Source organism: Pisolithus orientalis (genome assembly GCF_024613125.1).
Source record: "Pisolithus orientalis strain OTSU chromosome Unknown F5J12scaffold_47, whole genome shotgun sequence".
Classification (NCBI taxonomy): Eukaryota; Fungi; Basidiomycota; class Agaricomycetes; order Boletales; family Pisolithaceae; genus Pisolithus; species Pisolithus orientalis.
This window is the reverse complement of record NW_026260828.1, coordinates 194,693-208,155: the sequence shown is the minus strand read 5'-3', so window position 1 is coordinate 208,155 and position 13,463 is coordinate 194,693. Positions and strand designations below refer to the sequence as shown.

The 13,463-nt window shown below is 44.7% G+C and overlaps 3 protein-coding genes across 3 annotated transcripts; 1 reads left to right on the top strand and 2 right to left on the bottom strand.

Moving 5' to 3' along the window:
- F5J12DRAFT_786020 (uncharacterized protein) lies at positions 1 to 1,143 on the top strand (the record flags this gene model as incomplete). The annotated part of the gene is made up of 7 exons (XM_051743354.1): positions 1 to 95; positions 162 to 245; positions 310 to 429; positions 451 to 474; positions 549 to 903; positions 958 to 1,023; positions 1,111 to 1,143. 7 exons carry the CDS (start codon positions 1 to 3, stop codon positions 1,141 to 1,143), a joined length of 777 nt encoding a protein of 258 aa, XP_051595840.1.
- Positions 1,144 to 6,342: 5,199 nt separating this feature from the next.
- Positions 6,343 to 7,062, bottom strand: F5J12DRAFT_697466 (uncharacterized protein; the record flags this gene model as incomplete). Its single annotated transcript, XM_051740452.1, has 1 exon — positions 6,343 to 7,062. A coding segment is annotated over one exon (720 nt), but the record flags the coding sequence as incomplete, so codon positions are not given.
- A 584-nt stretch (positions 7,063 to 7,646) lies between these two features.
- F5J12DRAFT_786018 (uncharacterized protein) lies at positions 7,647 to 9,588 on the bottom strand (the record flags this gene model as incomplete). The annotated part of the gene is made up of 7 exons (XM_051743353.1): positions 7,647 to 7,811; positions 7,909 to 8,052; positions 8,176 to 8,259; positions 8,326 to 8,330; positions 8,378 to 8,465; positions 8,837 to 9,084; positions 9,264 to 9,588. The coding sequence occupies 7 exons, from the start codon at positions 9,586 to 9,588 to the stop codon at positions 7,647 to 7,649; spliced, it is 1,059 nt and encodes a 352-aa protein (XP_051595838.1).
- Between the last annotated feature and the right edge of the window lie 3,875 nt (positions 9,589 to 13,463).

Genomic DNA, 13,463 nt, shown 5'->3' with positions numbered 1-13,463 from the left:
ATGTCCTCAGACCAGCTCAATAGCTGGTTATGTGCAACCACTGACATCCAACCTGCTGATGGTCTGCCATGTGGATTCCCTGAGGCTACTACTATGTATGTATTGCTTTTTGTTGTACTATTCAAAATTTCCATATCTATCTAAGAGCACCCAACTGACAGGTGTCAACCTCCATCAGGATTCATGATGTCTGTGGCCCTTAATAAGGAGAATAAAGGGAGGCTTGCAAAGGTTCACAACCATCTGTGTGTGGCCTTACCATTTCCTCTGGTCCTTGACATCCATTTCCTTCACTGATATGGCACCCAGCACTGCTTATGACACCTTCAACTCTGATGCCAAGGATGGAGGTCCTGAAGACTTCAACCTTGACAAAAGGATGGACAATACTGACTTGGAAGACCTGGACAGTGATGCTGAACAGCACAGGTGACTTACCCATGTTCCCAGACCTCAAGCTGACATTGCTGAGCTGTGAGTAGTATGTATACATTCTTGTTCATGATGAGTCACTAGGCATTAGTACTGACATGACACTAGGCTCTCAGTGTTGTGCAGAAAGCATACACTGAATGCTGCAAGGAACTGTGCCAGACAAGGAAGGCTCTCTTCAATGCCAATAGCCAGCATTCCAAGTGGTCCAGGAACACTCCTAGCAAGCCAAATAGCCTCATGACTTGTGTTGAGCAAGAAGCAAAGAAATACCTCCTACTGTACCATTTTTTCATTATTCAAAGCCTTTTCCCAGCAGCTCTGAATCCCAATACTGATCAACATGATCCAGCATGGTGGAAATCACAGGATGGGAAGCTCAAGGGCACTCTGACTGAGCTTTACAAGATGATTCCTGCAGATTTACATGAGTCGATGGTAACCTACAAGCAATTTGGCTCTGTGGTACATGTAATTCCAACCTTGGTGGCCACTAATGTATTAATTTGTTTGAAGTTCATACAGGCACACAGTCAGGAGAGATCCAATGTCCTCAAAGTCATCAAGGACTGTGCTGGTGCTGTAGGGAATGTAATTTCCCTACCAGGGGAATTGCCTTATTTTGCTTGTTTTACTTCATTTTCATCCTAGATACTTTTTTCTATGAGTTGTACTTAGATTTCGCTTTTTTGGTTGCTTAGTCAGCAGTAGTTCTACTTGTGTACAGCTTTTTTCTTTAAAAATAATAGATGAGTTACCACAGACAAGAGACAAGTTCAAGCAGGTCATTTCCCTGCACCCAGACAGCCATAGAAGCCCTCAGACATCCCCTCCATCCAGTCCCAGGCTATAGAAGCCCCTTTTGGCCTATTCTCTCCCCTCAGATCACATCATTCTCCCAGTCCTCTCTCCTTGTTAAATCCTAACTTACAGTGCATTATTCACTCCATATAACATTTCACTGGATCTATTTACTGGAAAGCCTGCTTGTAAGAAGGACAACAAGGCATGCCTGGAGCTCTTGAAGAGTCCCATCCTAGTTAAGGTAAGCATGTGCAGTTCAATGCTGCTCTTATTCAAAAATTGATTTCAGCCCATAGGTTATCCATGTCCTGATGTTTGGAAAATTAATCCTTGCAGAAAACAAATGTGGATGGCCCCCAGCCAGGGGACAGAAGGTAGGCATGCTGAGTGTCACTGAGGGCCTGATTGCTGGTGCCTGCATCTTGGTGAGAGTGTCTGGTTGTCAAGTCTGGGCCTACTCTGATCAACTCTGATGCTAGACAAAGTCTGGGGAGTGGTTTGGAAGCAAGTCTGACACAGAGGAATAGAACTCTGACTGGCAGAGGGTCAGCAGGGATGAAGTCTGCTGAGACAGAAGTGGAGCAGAGTGAGGGCATTGGGTTTAGCTCATGTGCTACCCCCTTGCACAATCTCAGCCCTCATATTTAAGAGAGAGAGAACAGATGGATAGTCAGAGGTAACTCTGACAGGCAGAAGACAGAGACAGAGGGAGTAGGAACTAAGTTGATATTTGTACTGAAGAACAGCAAAGTATGGTACATGCTTTTATACTCACTACAGAGGTACAGTAATCAGAATCAGAACTGACATACAGGGACTCATAAATTTTCAAGTAAAACTTCCTAGATGGCAAATGAAGGGAAGGCAGAGGACATTTGAACAAGTAACATAGAACATCCCAAAAAGGGAACAGTCCAGGTGCTGGACCATGTGGTATGTGCACTGCAGAGTACCTGACTGCATGCTGTCAGAGAGAAGTTCAAAAGGAAGTCACATGACCACTCAGGGAATGGTCTGCTCAGTCTGACAGTAGAGCAACACAAGTCTGACAGCAGTCAGAGCAGAGAAGGTTCATAACCAACAGAGGACAGGCAGAGTTGGTGCAGAATGAGTGGATGACCTGCAGAGAGGGATGTGGAGTAAGTGGGGACCTAGGACAAATGCATGGTTGTGACAGTGCTCCCCCCCTAGGGCCTGAACCCCTGAAGGCCACTTGTTCAGAATGAGATCAACATGAGTCAATCATTTGAAATTGTTGATGCCTTGAGGACAATGGGTCCAGCTGCAGTGGAGCTCCATTGGAGTTCAAAGACCTGCTTGAAAACACATGTTAGGGTACTGAACCTTCATATCCCATCCCCCCATTATCATGTCCTCTCAGTGCCAGACCAACACCCCCCAGCCCACCCCTGGTCACTCTTGTGACTACTCCCAGGTTGCTGATGATGACCTAGTCATCCTTACAGATGACTCAATGGACACAGAACATGAGAAGGCAATGGAAAAAGCACATCAGTGAGAAGAGGTGGAGAAGAAGGAGTGAGAGCACAAGGCAGAGCACAAGGCCAAATGAGAGGAGGACAAGTGATGAAAGGCAGAGGAGGCTTGACTAGAGGCAGAGCAGGGGCAGAGAGAGGAAGAGGAAGCATGGAGGAGGAAGGCAGCCAAGGAAGAGGAGGTGCAGAGGGTGAAAGTGGCAGTGGTGGAGGCTGAGAGACAGCAGCAGAGGGCATCAGAGGAGAGGGCCCAGGCCAAGCAGAGAGAGGCCACACAAAGGTGAGTGATGAAGTGCTGTGAGTCAGGTGGAGCTGACTTGTACTCTTTCCTTTTCAGACCAAGCAGCATGGTGTACAATGTCAACACCACTCAGGGGGTCCCTGGGACCTCTGTAGTGGTCACTGTGACCAGGAGGCCCCCCTGCACTCACTGTATAGTGAGTCTGATGGTGGGGCAGTGTGAGCCAGGGCAGGGAAAGACCAGGGCCTGCATGCCCTGTCACAACAAGAAAAAGACATGTAGCTGGATGTGGGAGGAGGCAGTGGCAGGACCCTCACAGAAGAGGGCAGGGATGGGAAGCTCCCAAAGGGAGAAAAAGAAGAGACCACAAGGAAAGGGAAAGGCAAGAGCAACAGAGACAGAAGAGGCAGATGACAAGTGGGAGGCAGGTGGAGAGGAAGACAAACCAGCAACTCCACTTGAGGGTCCCTCAGGTGTGGGAGTCCACACACAGTGGGTGGAGTGGGAGCAGCAGTGGCAGCTGCAGGCTGAAGTGCATGAGATTGCTGTGCTGGCCTTTGAGAGGATGGCAGAGGCAGTGGAGTGGACAGCCAATGAGTGGGGGCTGTACCATACCTGGGCAGAGTGGGCAGAGACAAGAAGGGAGGATGTGCATTGTAGGAATAGGTAATAGATAGTACCTAGAATTAGTAATTGTCAGTGATGGGTGAGTATTGTGCTCAACCCAAAAGGGAGGTTCTCACTGGAGAAAAGGAGTGTAGTAAAAAGTGTAAAAATGCGAAAATGAACAGAATACTTAGCTCTACTTGCTGTCTGCTATACTAAACCTCTTGCCAGTCCTCCTGGCCCTTTGGGTACTCCCCACAGTAATAAAACTGTCCTTGAAAACTTGCCAAAATGCAAGGCTAATTCACCCTGCTACTGAGGGCCTCTTACATGGATTGCTTGTATGGTAAACTGAACTTGTGTGAACACAGTGCATGTGCTTAGTCAGCAACATGGCTGCTCGCCACTAAGTCCAGTGATACAAACACAAAAAACAAAAGAAATAAATAAAACAAAAAGAAATCTCTCCACCCCTAAACCCCTGACCAAGACAGCTTCTCGTAGGGAATTTGATCTTGTTCCCTACATCTGAGGGGTGGTTTAGAACTCAACCATCCTTGGTCACTCTCCTCCTTGCCCAAATGTCCTCATCCTCACTTCTACTTCCCTTGACACTGCCACTGCACCTCTTGCCTGCTCACCCTCGACTTCACTACATATCCTTTGCTCTCCAACCTCGCACCCTTCAAACACAGCTCCCTCCTTTCCCAAGACATGCTCCTGACCTCACAGATCAACCCTCTCATTCCTCAAAACTCCTTGCCCTCGAATGTGACTCTTTCTGCTTGCCAAATGCCACCTGGCCTCTAACACACACTCTGCCTCTCTAACACTCCCCTTGCAACCCAGACCTTGAACCAAATGATGATGGAGATAAACTCTGGGAAAATGAACAAGTGAGTGATAAATCGAGTGCAGAACAAGTTGATGACTGCTCTTTGAGGCACAGTCTCTGTGTGAATGGTAATGCAGTGTGATGCAGTGCTGCAGCTGGTACAGTGGACATTTGCCCTTTACAAGGCAGTTCAAAGACATATATGTACCAGGACTTTCACTATACTGTCCTCTTCATTCTCATACCCTCAACTCTCTGCATGTGCACATGCTTGACTCCTCATACTTTGTCTGGCACTTCATTTGGGGGCCAAAGCCCTTGCACTAAGTATCGCTGAGCAACCTCAAGTTGCCCATCTTGGTTCATTACTTTCTCAGTCCTAGAACCACAGTACTTCAATGTAGTATATGCTCATGTCCAAGTAAAACACATCACCTTCAGCCTGTAGACTCTCGAACCTGTTTTGAAGATAGGTCTTCGACCCCAATGGGTACTGGCACTAACTTTGTTTGACTTCCACTGTTGACCTCCTTGCTCACCATTGGGTGGACAAAGTCTTGGTACTAAGTGCTGATGAACAGCTTTGAACTGTCTGTCCCTGTTGATCCTTTTTGCCTTTGCACTAGGGACTCTGTACTTCGCAGTAGAATATACTTGAATCAAAACTGAAAAGGGCACCTTGGCTTCGAATTTCCCCTTCTTGAGTTTTGTCATTAGCTCTTCATGCTCTACTTGCAAACCCACACCATCTTCTTTTCCTTTGGATACCAGTGACTGTGCATTGACTTTGCTGTATACCTTAGACCTGTAGGTTTGTGAGTAGAATGTCATAAAAACAAAAGACAAAAATGAGCACTTGGGCTCAGTGTGTGAACCCCTGTCACTTGGTGTGTGTCTCTTCATGCTGAGAGTGGGTACTACTGTGTTGTCATCGCTTGGCACTCCATTCAAGCTTCATAGGGCTTTGAACTTTCTAGAGTAAGGTAGTCATAAGTAATAATCCTTGGAGGAAATGCAAAACCTAGAGCTTTTGAGCTCATCTAGTATGCCCCCAATGCCTCCCATATGTTGTAGTTCTCTTTCTACTGTTGAAGATCATCATTGTGGTTTGAACAGTGTTCCACATACTTGTCTCTCTGTATGTCCATGTGTCCCTTGCTCATAGTCTGTTGTGGACTCTTGTATGGCAATCACCATTCATTGTAGATAACTGTTTCCCCTATAATAATGAAGATGTGAGTATGGCATCCTAAAATCAAAATGAAAGCTAGAGCTGTTGGGCTCAGGGTCCATGTCCATTGTGCTTTGCCTCTGTTGCCTGGCACTTCCTATCTCTCATGGCTGTTGGTCCATGCTAAGTCTTGTCATTGTCACAAGTATCCACCATGCAGCCTCTCAACCTTACCATTGAGCAGTCTGTTCTCCTCAATATTGTGCTGTAATGTTAGTGATCTTTCTCTTGGATACTGTACCCATTCTCCCCACTCATAGTAGAACTGTTGTACTGCACTGCATAGTTCTGTGTTGACAGTCCTCTGTCCTGTCTCATATGTTCTCATACTCTGTTGTATGTACTGGGTTTTCCTATAGAAATGTGGCTGTAAGTGATATGACACAAAATAAAAGAGAAAGATTGAGCTGTGGAGCTTAGTGCATGAATCTCCTATGCCTCTCCTCCATCGAATGACTTCTGTTGCTTCAAACAACCATCAATCACTGGCAAACCACTCCACCATCCTTTGTACTCTTGTTCCCTCCCCTAGTTGCTCATATGTACTTTGTACCTTTGGGCTTGATAGTCCTCACTCGTGCTCATTGTATAGTCCTGTAATGTCCCAGAAATAAATCAGTTCTCCATTTGTGATGAAGAATGCTTGTCTGTCAGCTCAAGGATGGACAGTGAGGTGTTCAAGTTCATGTGAGTCAAATGGGGTGTTGAATGCAGATAGGATGGATTCAGTGTTGGATGTGGATGTGACATAGGGACTGAGTAGCTGCAGAGAGCTGTGCACTGTGTGGTGATATTCAGTTATGGCACACATGGGAGGGAGAGCATGGTGTAGAAGTTCATTGAGCATTGCTGCCACACTCTTGGGGTCTAGCCTGAGTTTGCTTGGTGTGGTAGAAGAGTAAGAGGGATGAGGGGTGAGCCTGTCCCTTCTGAGTATGTGTGCATTCACAATGCTCTCTAAACAGGTGCCATGCCAATATGCTTGAAATGCTCCATCCTCCATCTGGTATTCTCTGGGCCTGAATATCTCATGGGCATTGTTACATGCATTGAACAGCTTCTCTGGAGAAGGTACTTGTCCATTGATATTCATGACACAGGTGCCATTAAATACAACACTTGCAGAACTCATGTAGATGAGTCTATGGTCACCAGCTGTGATAGCTGTGTCAATGATGGCTCCAGTGCCTTTGATGTTGATCTTGATGTAGATGGAGAGGTCCTTCATGCCTTGCTGTAGCAAGGTGTTCTGTATGATACATGTAACACCCAAATTTTTTAATACATCCAACACATCCCACTCATCTGTGATGTTTTCCATATGACCTGGGGCATCATGATGTCTCTGCATGATATCCAACACAGAGACAGTGTCTCCCTTCATTATCTGTCCAATGATACATCGCCTTATGAAACCAATTTAGTTGTTGATAAGGTTGGCATCTTCTTCTTGAAGGGAGTCAGTTGCAGGTCATCCCAATCTGGACCTTTGTACTGTAGGTGCACCAATGCCTGAAGATTTGTTGCTACTCTGCAAAAATTCATGTTCCCTGAAACAATACAGCTTTAAGTAAAATACTTGAAAGAAAAAACTAGAACTTGGGCCTTCAGGTCCACTCAGCACAATCTCGAAGCTGCTTGCATGTCGTGCATCTTGTTGTGACTCTGCATTCCACTGTTGCACTGCCATTTGTAGCAGTTCTTGTGTATGAGTCTGCAGAGTTGCTCTGAACATTCCTCTTGTGACTCCTCTTGGTTTCACTTGTTGCTCTGTAAGTCAATGCATCCTTTCTTCTGATTTGTTGTCTATTCTAGAATAATGTACCTGTAAGTAAAAAGCCATGAAACAAAAATAAAAACTTGAGCTGTTGGGCTCCATTTCCACATTCATTGGATGTCATATCCTCAATGATCACCATTGTAGTTCGAGCTGTAGTTGTCACACCAGCCTTGCTGTACTTCCACATGACCTTTGATCACAAACCATCATAGTTTTCTCTATCACAATTGTAGTTCATTGTAGGTATTTGCCTTTGCTAGAATAATGAAGATGTGAGTAGCATATCCTGAAATAAACTCAGGACCTTGAGCTATCAAGCTTGTCATTTGTCTCCACCATGCCTCATATCCATCGTATGGCCACTCTTGCATTGCACGACCATTGATCTGTGGTAAGTCTAGTTGTCATCATAGTTGTTGCTGTAGTCATCATTGTAGTTGTTGCTGTAGTTGTTGTCATTGTCACCATTGCTCATCTGTATACAATCTCCTCAGGTGTAGTTTCCATACTGAATGAAAAGAACAAAACCACTGTTGTGCCTTCAGCTTGCTCTGACTGCTTGCCCCATTCATAGTAGTGCCATTGTATCTTGTTGTGTAGCTTCTCCTTGACAGTCCACTGTCTTTCCTGGTAGATCATCATAGATCCTTGAATCACTGCTGCTCAGACATCATTTGAGCATCATCTCACACATCCACTTTTCCTAGAATAAGGTAGTTGTAAGTAAAATGTTCTGAAATCAAAACAAACCAATGAGCTGTTGGGCTCAGTGTCTGCACTCCTCATGCCCCCATCTCCATCAAATGGCACTTCCACTCTCATGTAGCCATTGGTCTGTGCCAAGCATCATCGTCATTGTTCTTCTTTGTACTGCAGTCGCTGTTCATTGTAGATAGCTACCTTCCCTAGAATAGCATAGATGTAAGTAAAGTGTCTTGAAATCAAAATGAACCTCTGAGCCATTGAGCTTGGTACCTGTGCTCCTCATGCCCCATTCCCATCAAATGGCATCTCCTATCTTGCCCAGCTGTTGATCTGCACTAAGTAAAGTCATCATTGTCATCATTGCTATTGCACTATCCACTGCCATTGTTGCCCTTGTCCTTGTCGCCATCACTCATGGTACCTTGCACACAGTGCATTGGTTGCCCTGTTTTTCATATCCTGTGATCACAGCAATCTTGTGTAGTTGGCCTGTAACACTAGAGTTGTCAGTATGTGGTACTTGAGTGCATGTGGCCTTGATGTGCAGAGTGATCACATGACTTTGCTTAGTCAACATCGCAGCACTTTCTGCACAAGTCCTAATACTGAGTGTGTGTCAATACTCTTGATGAATTCCTAATAAAATATATATCACTGGCATCACATGGTTGTGGAACATTTCAAGTGCGAGGTCATCCACCCTCACCATGTGCTTCAACATTTCGACTTGCAGAATTTCTTCCAGCAGCTTCCTTTGTGTGACAAGCCTTGATGGCTCCTCAATCCTTATTCTTCTTGCAATAACCCTTGACTTGGTGTGATTTGTGTGCTGTGGTGCCCTGTGTGAGTCAACAATCTCTTCATCTGCCAACCTTTTTGCTTTGGGGCTGCCTGTGAGCATTTTGAGCTCTTCAACTTCAACTCTTGTGGGCTTCATGTGTTCTTTGAGCCTCCCTGCTTCAAACTTGAGTGGAATCTTTGATACAAGTGGCTCATTTGCTGAACCTCTTTGCTGACTGCAGGGACCTCAATGGTGTTTTCTTTGAGACTTTGACATCTTAAGCTGAAAGTATCAGTAGCTAGTTGAGAAACTTGGTGAGAACAAAATGAAAAACCCCCTTGAGCATGCTCACTTGCCTTGAATTCAATTGGCACCTTTGTCATGAGTAGTCCTTCCACTACTACAGGTTCAACTTGCTCCAGCTTTGCTGCTCCCTGTAACTTGGCAGTCAGTAGTTCATTCCCAATTGAAGAAAACTCCTTTGTCTTGAAATGGGTCACTGTCACTGCTTTGATGAGCCTGCCAGGGCTTTGGTCTTCATTCTTTGCCTTCTTGGGTGGACTGCATGGCTGCACATGACTTGTCAAAACTGGTTTTGGCACTTTCTTGCATTCTATGTATCCTGACAACTCTGTAGATCCCTGCATATTGGTCATCAGTGAGTCATGTGTAGGCATAGTTGGAAAACACTTCATAGATAGTCATTGCTTGTCCAAACTCAATTCTGGGTCACTTCATGGTCAAATGTAACATTCTGTGCCTGTCCAAGGTTGCTCTGAGTGAAATCCTTTCTGTAGCAATTTTGTAGCCACAGCTGTTACTTGTTCCATGGGCCATGGGTCATTGGAATGTCGCTGTCAATTGTTGCATCGCATTTTCTGCAAGATTTCATGATGAAATTCTTTATCAAAGCCATGTAAATAAAGGTCTCTGAGTTCATCAGCCTTGAGTTGCCTTGAAACCTGTAGATACATTGCTAAATCTAGAAAATAAAGCCTGTAGATTGTCAGTTCTTCCTCTGTACAAACTTCTCTCCTTGCTCAGCTGTCAATGAGGCTGTAAAGATCATCCTTTGAGTGCTGCTGGCCCAACCTCTGTGACCCAGGATACAAATGTGCAATGGCCACCACAAATTTGGGCCAATTCAACTGATCTTTGATGAATTCATACCATGAGTTGGAGACTTCACTGCCTGCATACCAGCAAGCCCATTTTGCCCATTCTTGGTCATTGAAGCAATTCTCACGCTTGCAAAGACTTTGAACCCCTGCAAAATACCTAAAAAGGTCAGATGCCCATCCCAAGAACCATGGTGCATCCCTTGAATGCCTTGATGGCATTCCCTTGAGTTCTTCTGGCGCATTCTCATGGATTCTTCGCAAAAATTTGACTATTAATTTCCCTTCAAATTTGCTTCTTGACTTGAGGGATCTTTGACTTCATTGCCTGCTCAACATTTGCTGCTTGAAAAATAGTTCTGAAAATTTCCTAGATTCCTGAGTGTAGACTGTAACTAGAATGGAGACTCTAAACACTTAGCTTGTCCAAACTGAATCCTGAACAAATTTTGTGCAATGATAAAGAGGTGGCTTCTTTCCCCAAAATGAACAGAACCCCCCTCACAGTGGGCTCCAGATGTAGGAATAGGTAATAGATAGTACCTAGAATTAGTAATTGTCAGTGATGGGCAAGTATTGTGCTCAACCCAAAAGGGAGGTTCTTGCTGGAGAAAAGAAGTGTAGTAAAAAGTGTAAAAATGCAAAAAAGAACAGAATACTTAGCTCTGCTTGCTGTCTGCTATACTACAGTGGCTCACAAAATTGTCCCAATGTTTGCATGTTTTTCATTAATCATGGTGTAGTGAGTGAACTATCATTATTGAGTCCAAGGTGTTGGTGGATGGATCAAAGTGGCTGGTCATGGCTCTCTGATGAGCAATATTACACAATATTTGGATAGAAACTGATGACAGAATACCCAAATGAAAATGAGAGCTCATTGGGACAATTATGGAATTTTGTGATATGCTGGGGATGTAGTCCTTGGGAACACATATAAAACATGGTGAGATGCTCACCAATACTTACATAATGTATCACATGGTCTACTGAATGATCTGTCAACAAACAAACAATGCCAAACAGTGATTTTACAACACTAAGCCTCCTTGCTGTAACACAAGTCAAGGAATCACCACTCTGGCTTGTTAGGGACATTCTCTCAGGACAACTTCAGCAAATTCTGGTGTACACTATAGTATAATCAATAAAATATGATATCAGCACCATTGGTTGATTCAGAAACCCACTGGCAGTTATCTCCTGCACTGTTTCCCCACCAATGCCCCATGTGTCCTGGAACTAATCAGTACTGTGAGAGCTGAGAATGATGTGGAGGGTCAATCTGGCATTAATCCTATCATAAACAAACCAATCACCCACTAACTACTACATCACAGCTGAAGAGAAGCCTGCCTGAAGGCTCAGGTGAAGCACAACCCTCCTGGGCACTCCCAGTATCATGGGAGGGTTGGCCAGACTGTGCTCTGAGCTGAACTGGGGATCACTGGGAAGGAGTTACTTGGTCATATAAGACTAAAGGAGATATGCAGTGCCAGATAGAAGGCCAGGAATGTGCAACCTGGTGGCTCAGTAGCATATCCCTCCCAATGGTACCTGGAGTGAGAGAGGGTTTACCTTCACCCTGACCTCCATACCAGTTTCCCCTTCACAGAAATGCACTAGTTAATGGGTGATTGGTTTGTTTATGATAGGATGAATGCCAGATTGACCTGAGAGGCTGCACCATACTGGTCCCTTGCAGCTGTGCCCAATTCTCTCACAATGGCATTTGCAGCCCACACAAGGTGCCTATTGAGGGTGGGATTGAATGGCATGTCACTGGGAGTGGTGTTTCTGTGGTAGCAAGATACTGTGGCATGTAAGGTGTGCAGGACTAAAATTATCAATGTCAATGGTGTATCAGATTAAGCTCATGCCCATACCTTGATTGCAATGCAGAACAGGTGCCAATCCCCATTGATCCACTTGAAGAGATTGCTGTGTGGATGGAAGTTCACCTACATAATTGATGGATATCACTGATTACATGAATAGAACCAAATAAATTCTCACTGTTGCATATTTCTTCAAAAAGATCCCTCATCTCTGATCATTCAGGCATGCCAAAAGTCAAACAGTTTGTGCCATTGTCCTCATCCACTGCCAAGTCAAAAGATTCAATGGGTACATTTGAAACAAGCAAGAGAGGCATTGGTTCCCTCATATCCTCAATTGAGCAAGCAGGTTATTCAGAGAATTGGATCAAGAAAATTGGTCCTTCAGATTTGATGATTCATGGGTGATGGGCAGAGGAGACAGTTCCTGCACATTCTGCAAGTCTGCCAGAAAATCGACTTGCATAGTAATGTCTTGTGCAGGTGTTGAAGACCCATCCATCCTGTTTAATTTCTCATCCATGACTGGTGGTGCCAATGGTTCCTGTGCATTCAGCAATTGCTTGAGTAGATCCATGTTCATACCATCTGCTGGGGGAGCAGTTGGTTCCCATTCATTCAGGAACCAATTCATCAAGTTCTCTTGTGGATCTATTACTAGAAAATTAGTTTGTTCATTAGCTTGAAGGGCAATCATGCCAACTCACTGGCCACAATTCCACCTGCTGCCAGAGTGGTTGGCTCTCTTTCCTGCAGGAACTGATCCAGCAAGTTTTTGCATTAATTTATAGCAAAAGAACATTTGTTGTTGAGCTTGGAGAGGAATCATGTTCACTCACTGGCTGCAATATCCATGTTTGACCCCACCATATCTGCCCTTCCACTTGAGACAATTGGTGGAGGGGTTGTCTCTGTCAACTCACACAGTTGTACTAGCATCTCCTCCAGATTTTTGGAATGCTTCACACAGGAGCTTGATTGCCTTGGCTTGATTGGTCTTACATTAGCTGTGGATGGCTTAGGTCACTGGATCCAACAATGAAGACAACCTCACCTTGATGATGGAAACAAACTTGGCAGGACTGTTCAGTGGACATATTCAATGACAATGGGTTTACTGATAGCTCAATGATCAATCAAGATTTAAACTTGTAGGAACAATGGCAAGAATATCATTCACACCATGGGAAGTAAGGTTGGACAATGGCAGACAGAGCCAAATTTTGGGTAACAGCAATACATGGGAGATGAGCAGCAATATCTCCCTACATAGATAGCTACCAATCGCTTCCACATGGCCAATACATAGACCTGTCCTGCTCAGCTCTCCACTCAATTGTCCTGCTCAGCTGTCCCACTTAACTATCCCTCTCTCTGATATCAAAGACACCTCTCACAACCACCATGGTGTCATGAGCTACCATACATTCCATACACTTGTATTCTAATGTGTAAAACTAGGCTAAGCCCTCTATAGACTGTACATGAGTTCCAAAAAAGGTTTCCACCCTGACTGTTTGAGGGATTTGACAACTACTTCCACTTCTGATTGCTGCCTGTTTGCTTGCATGATCTCTTTGCATCAAGAGATGGAAC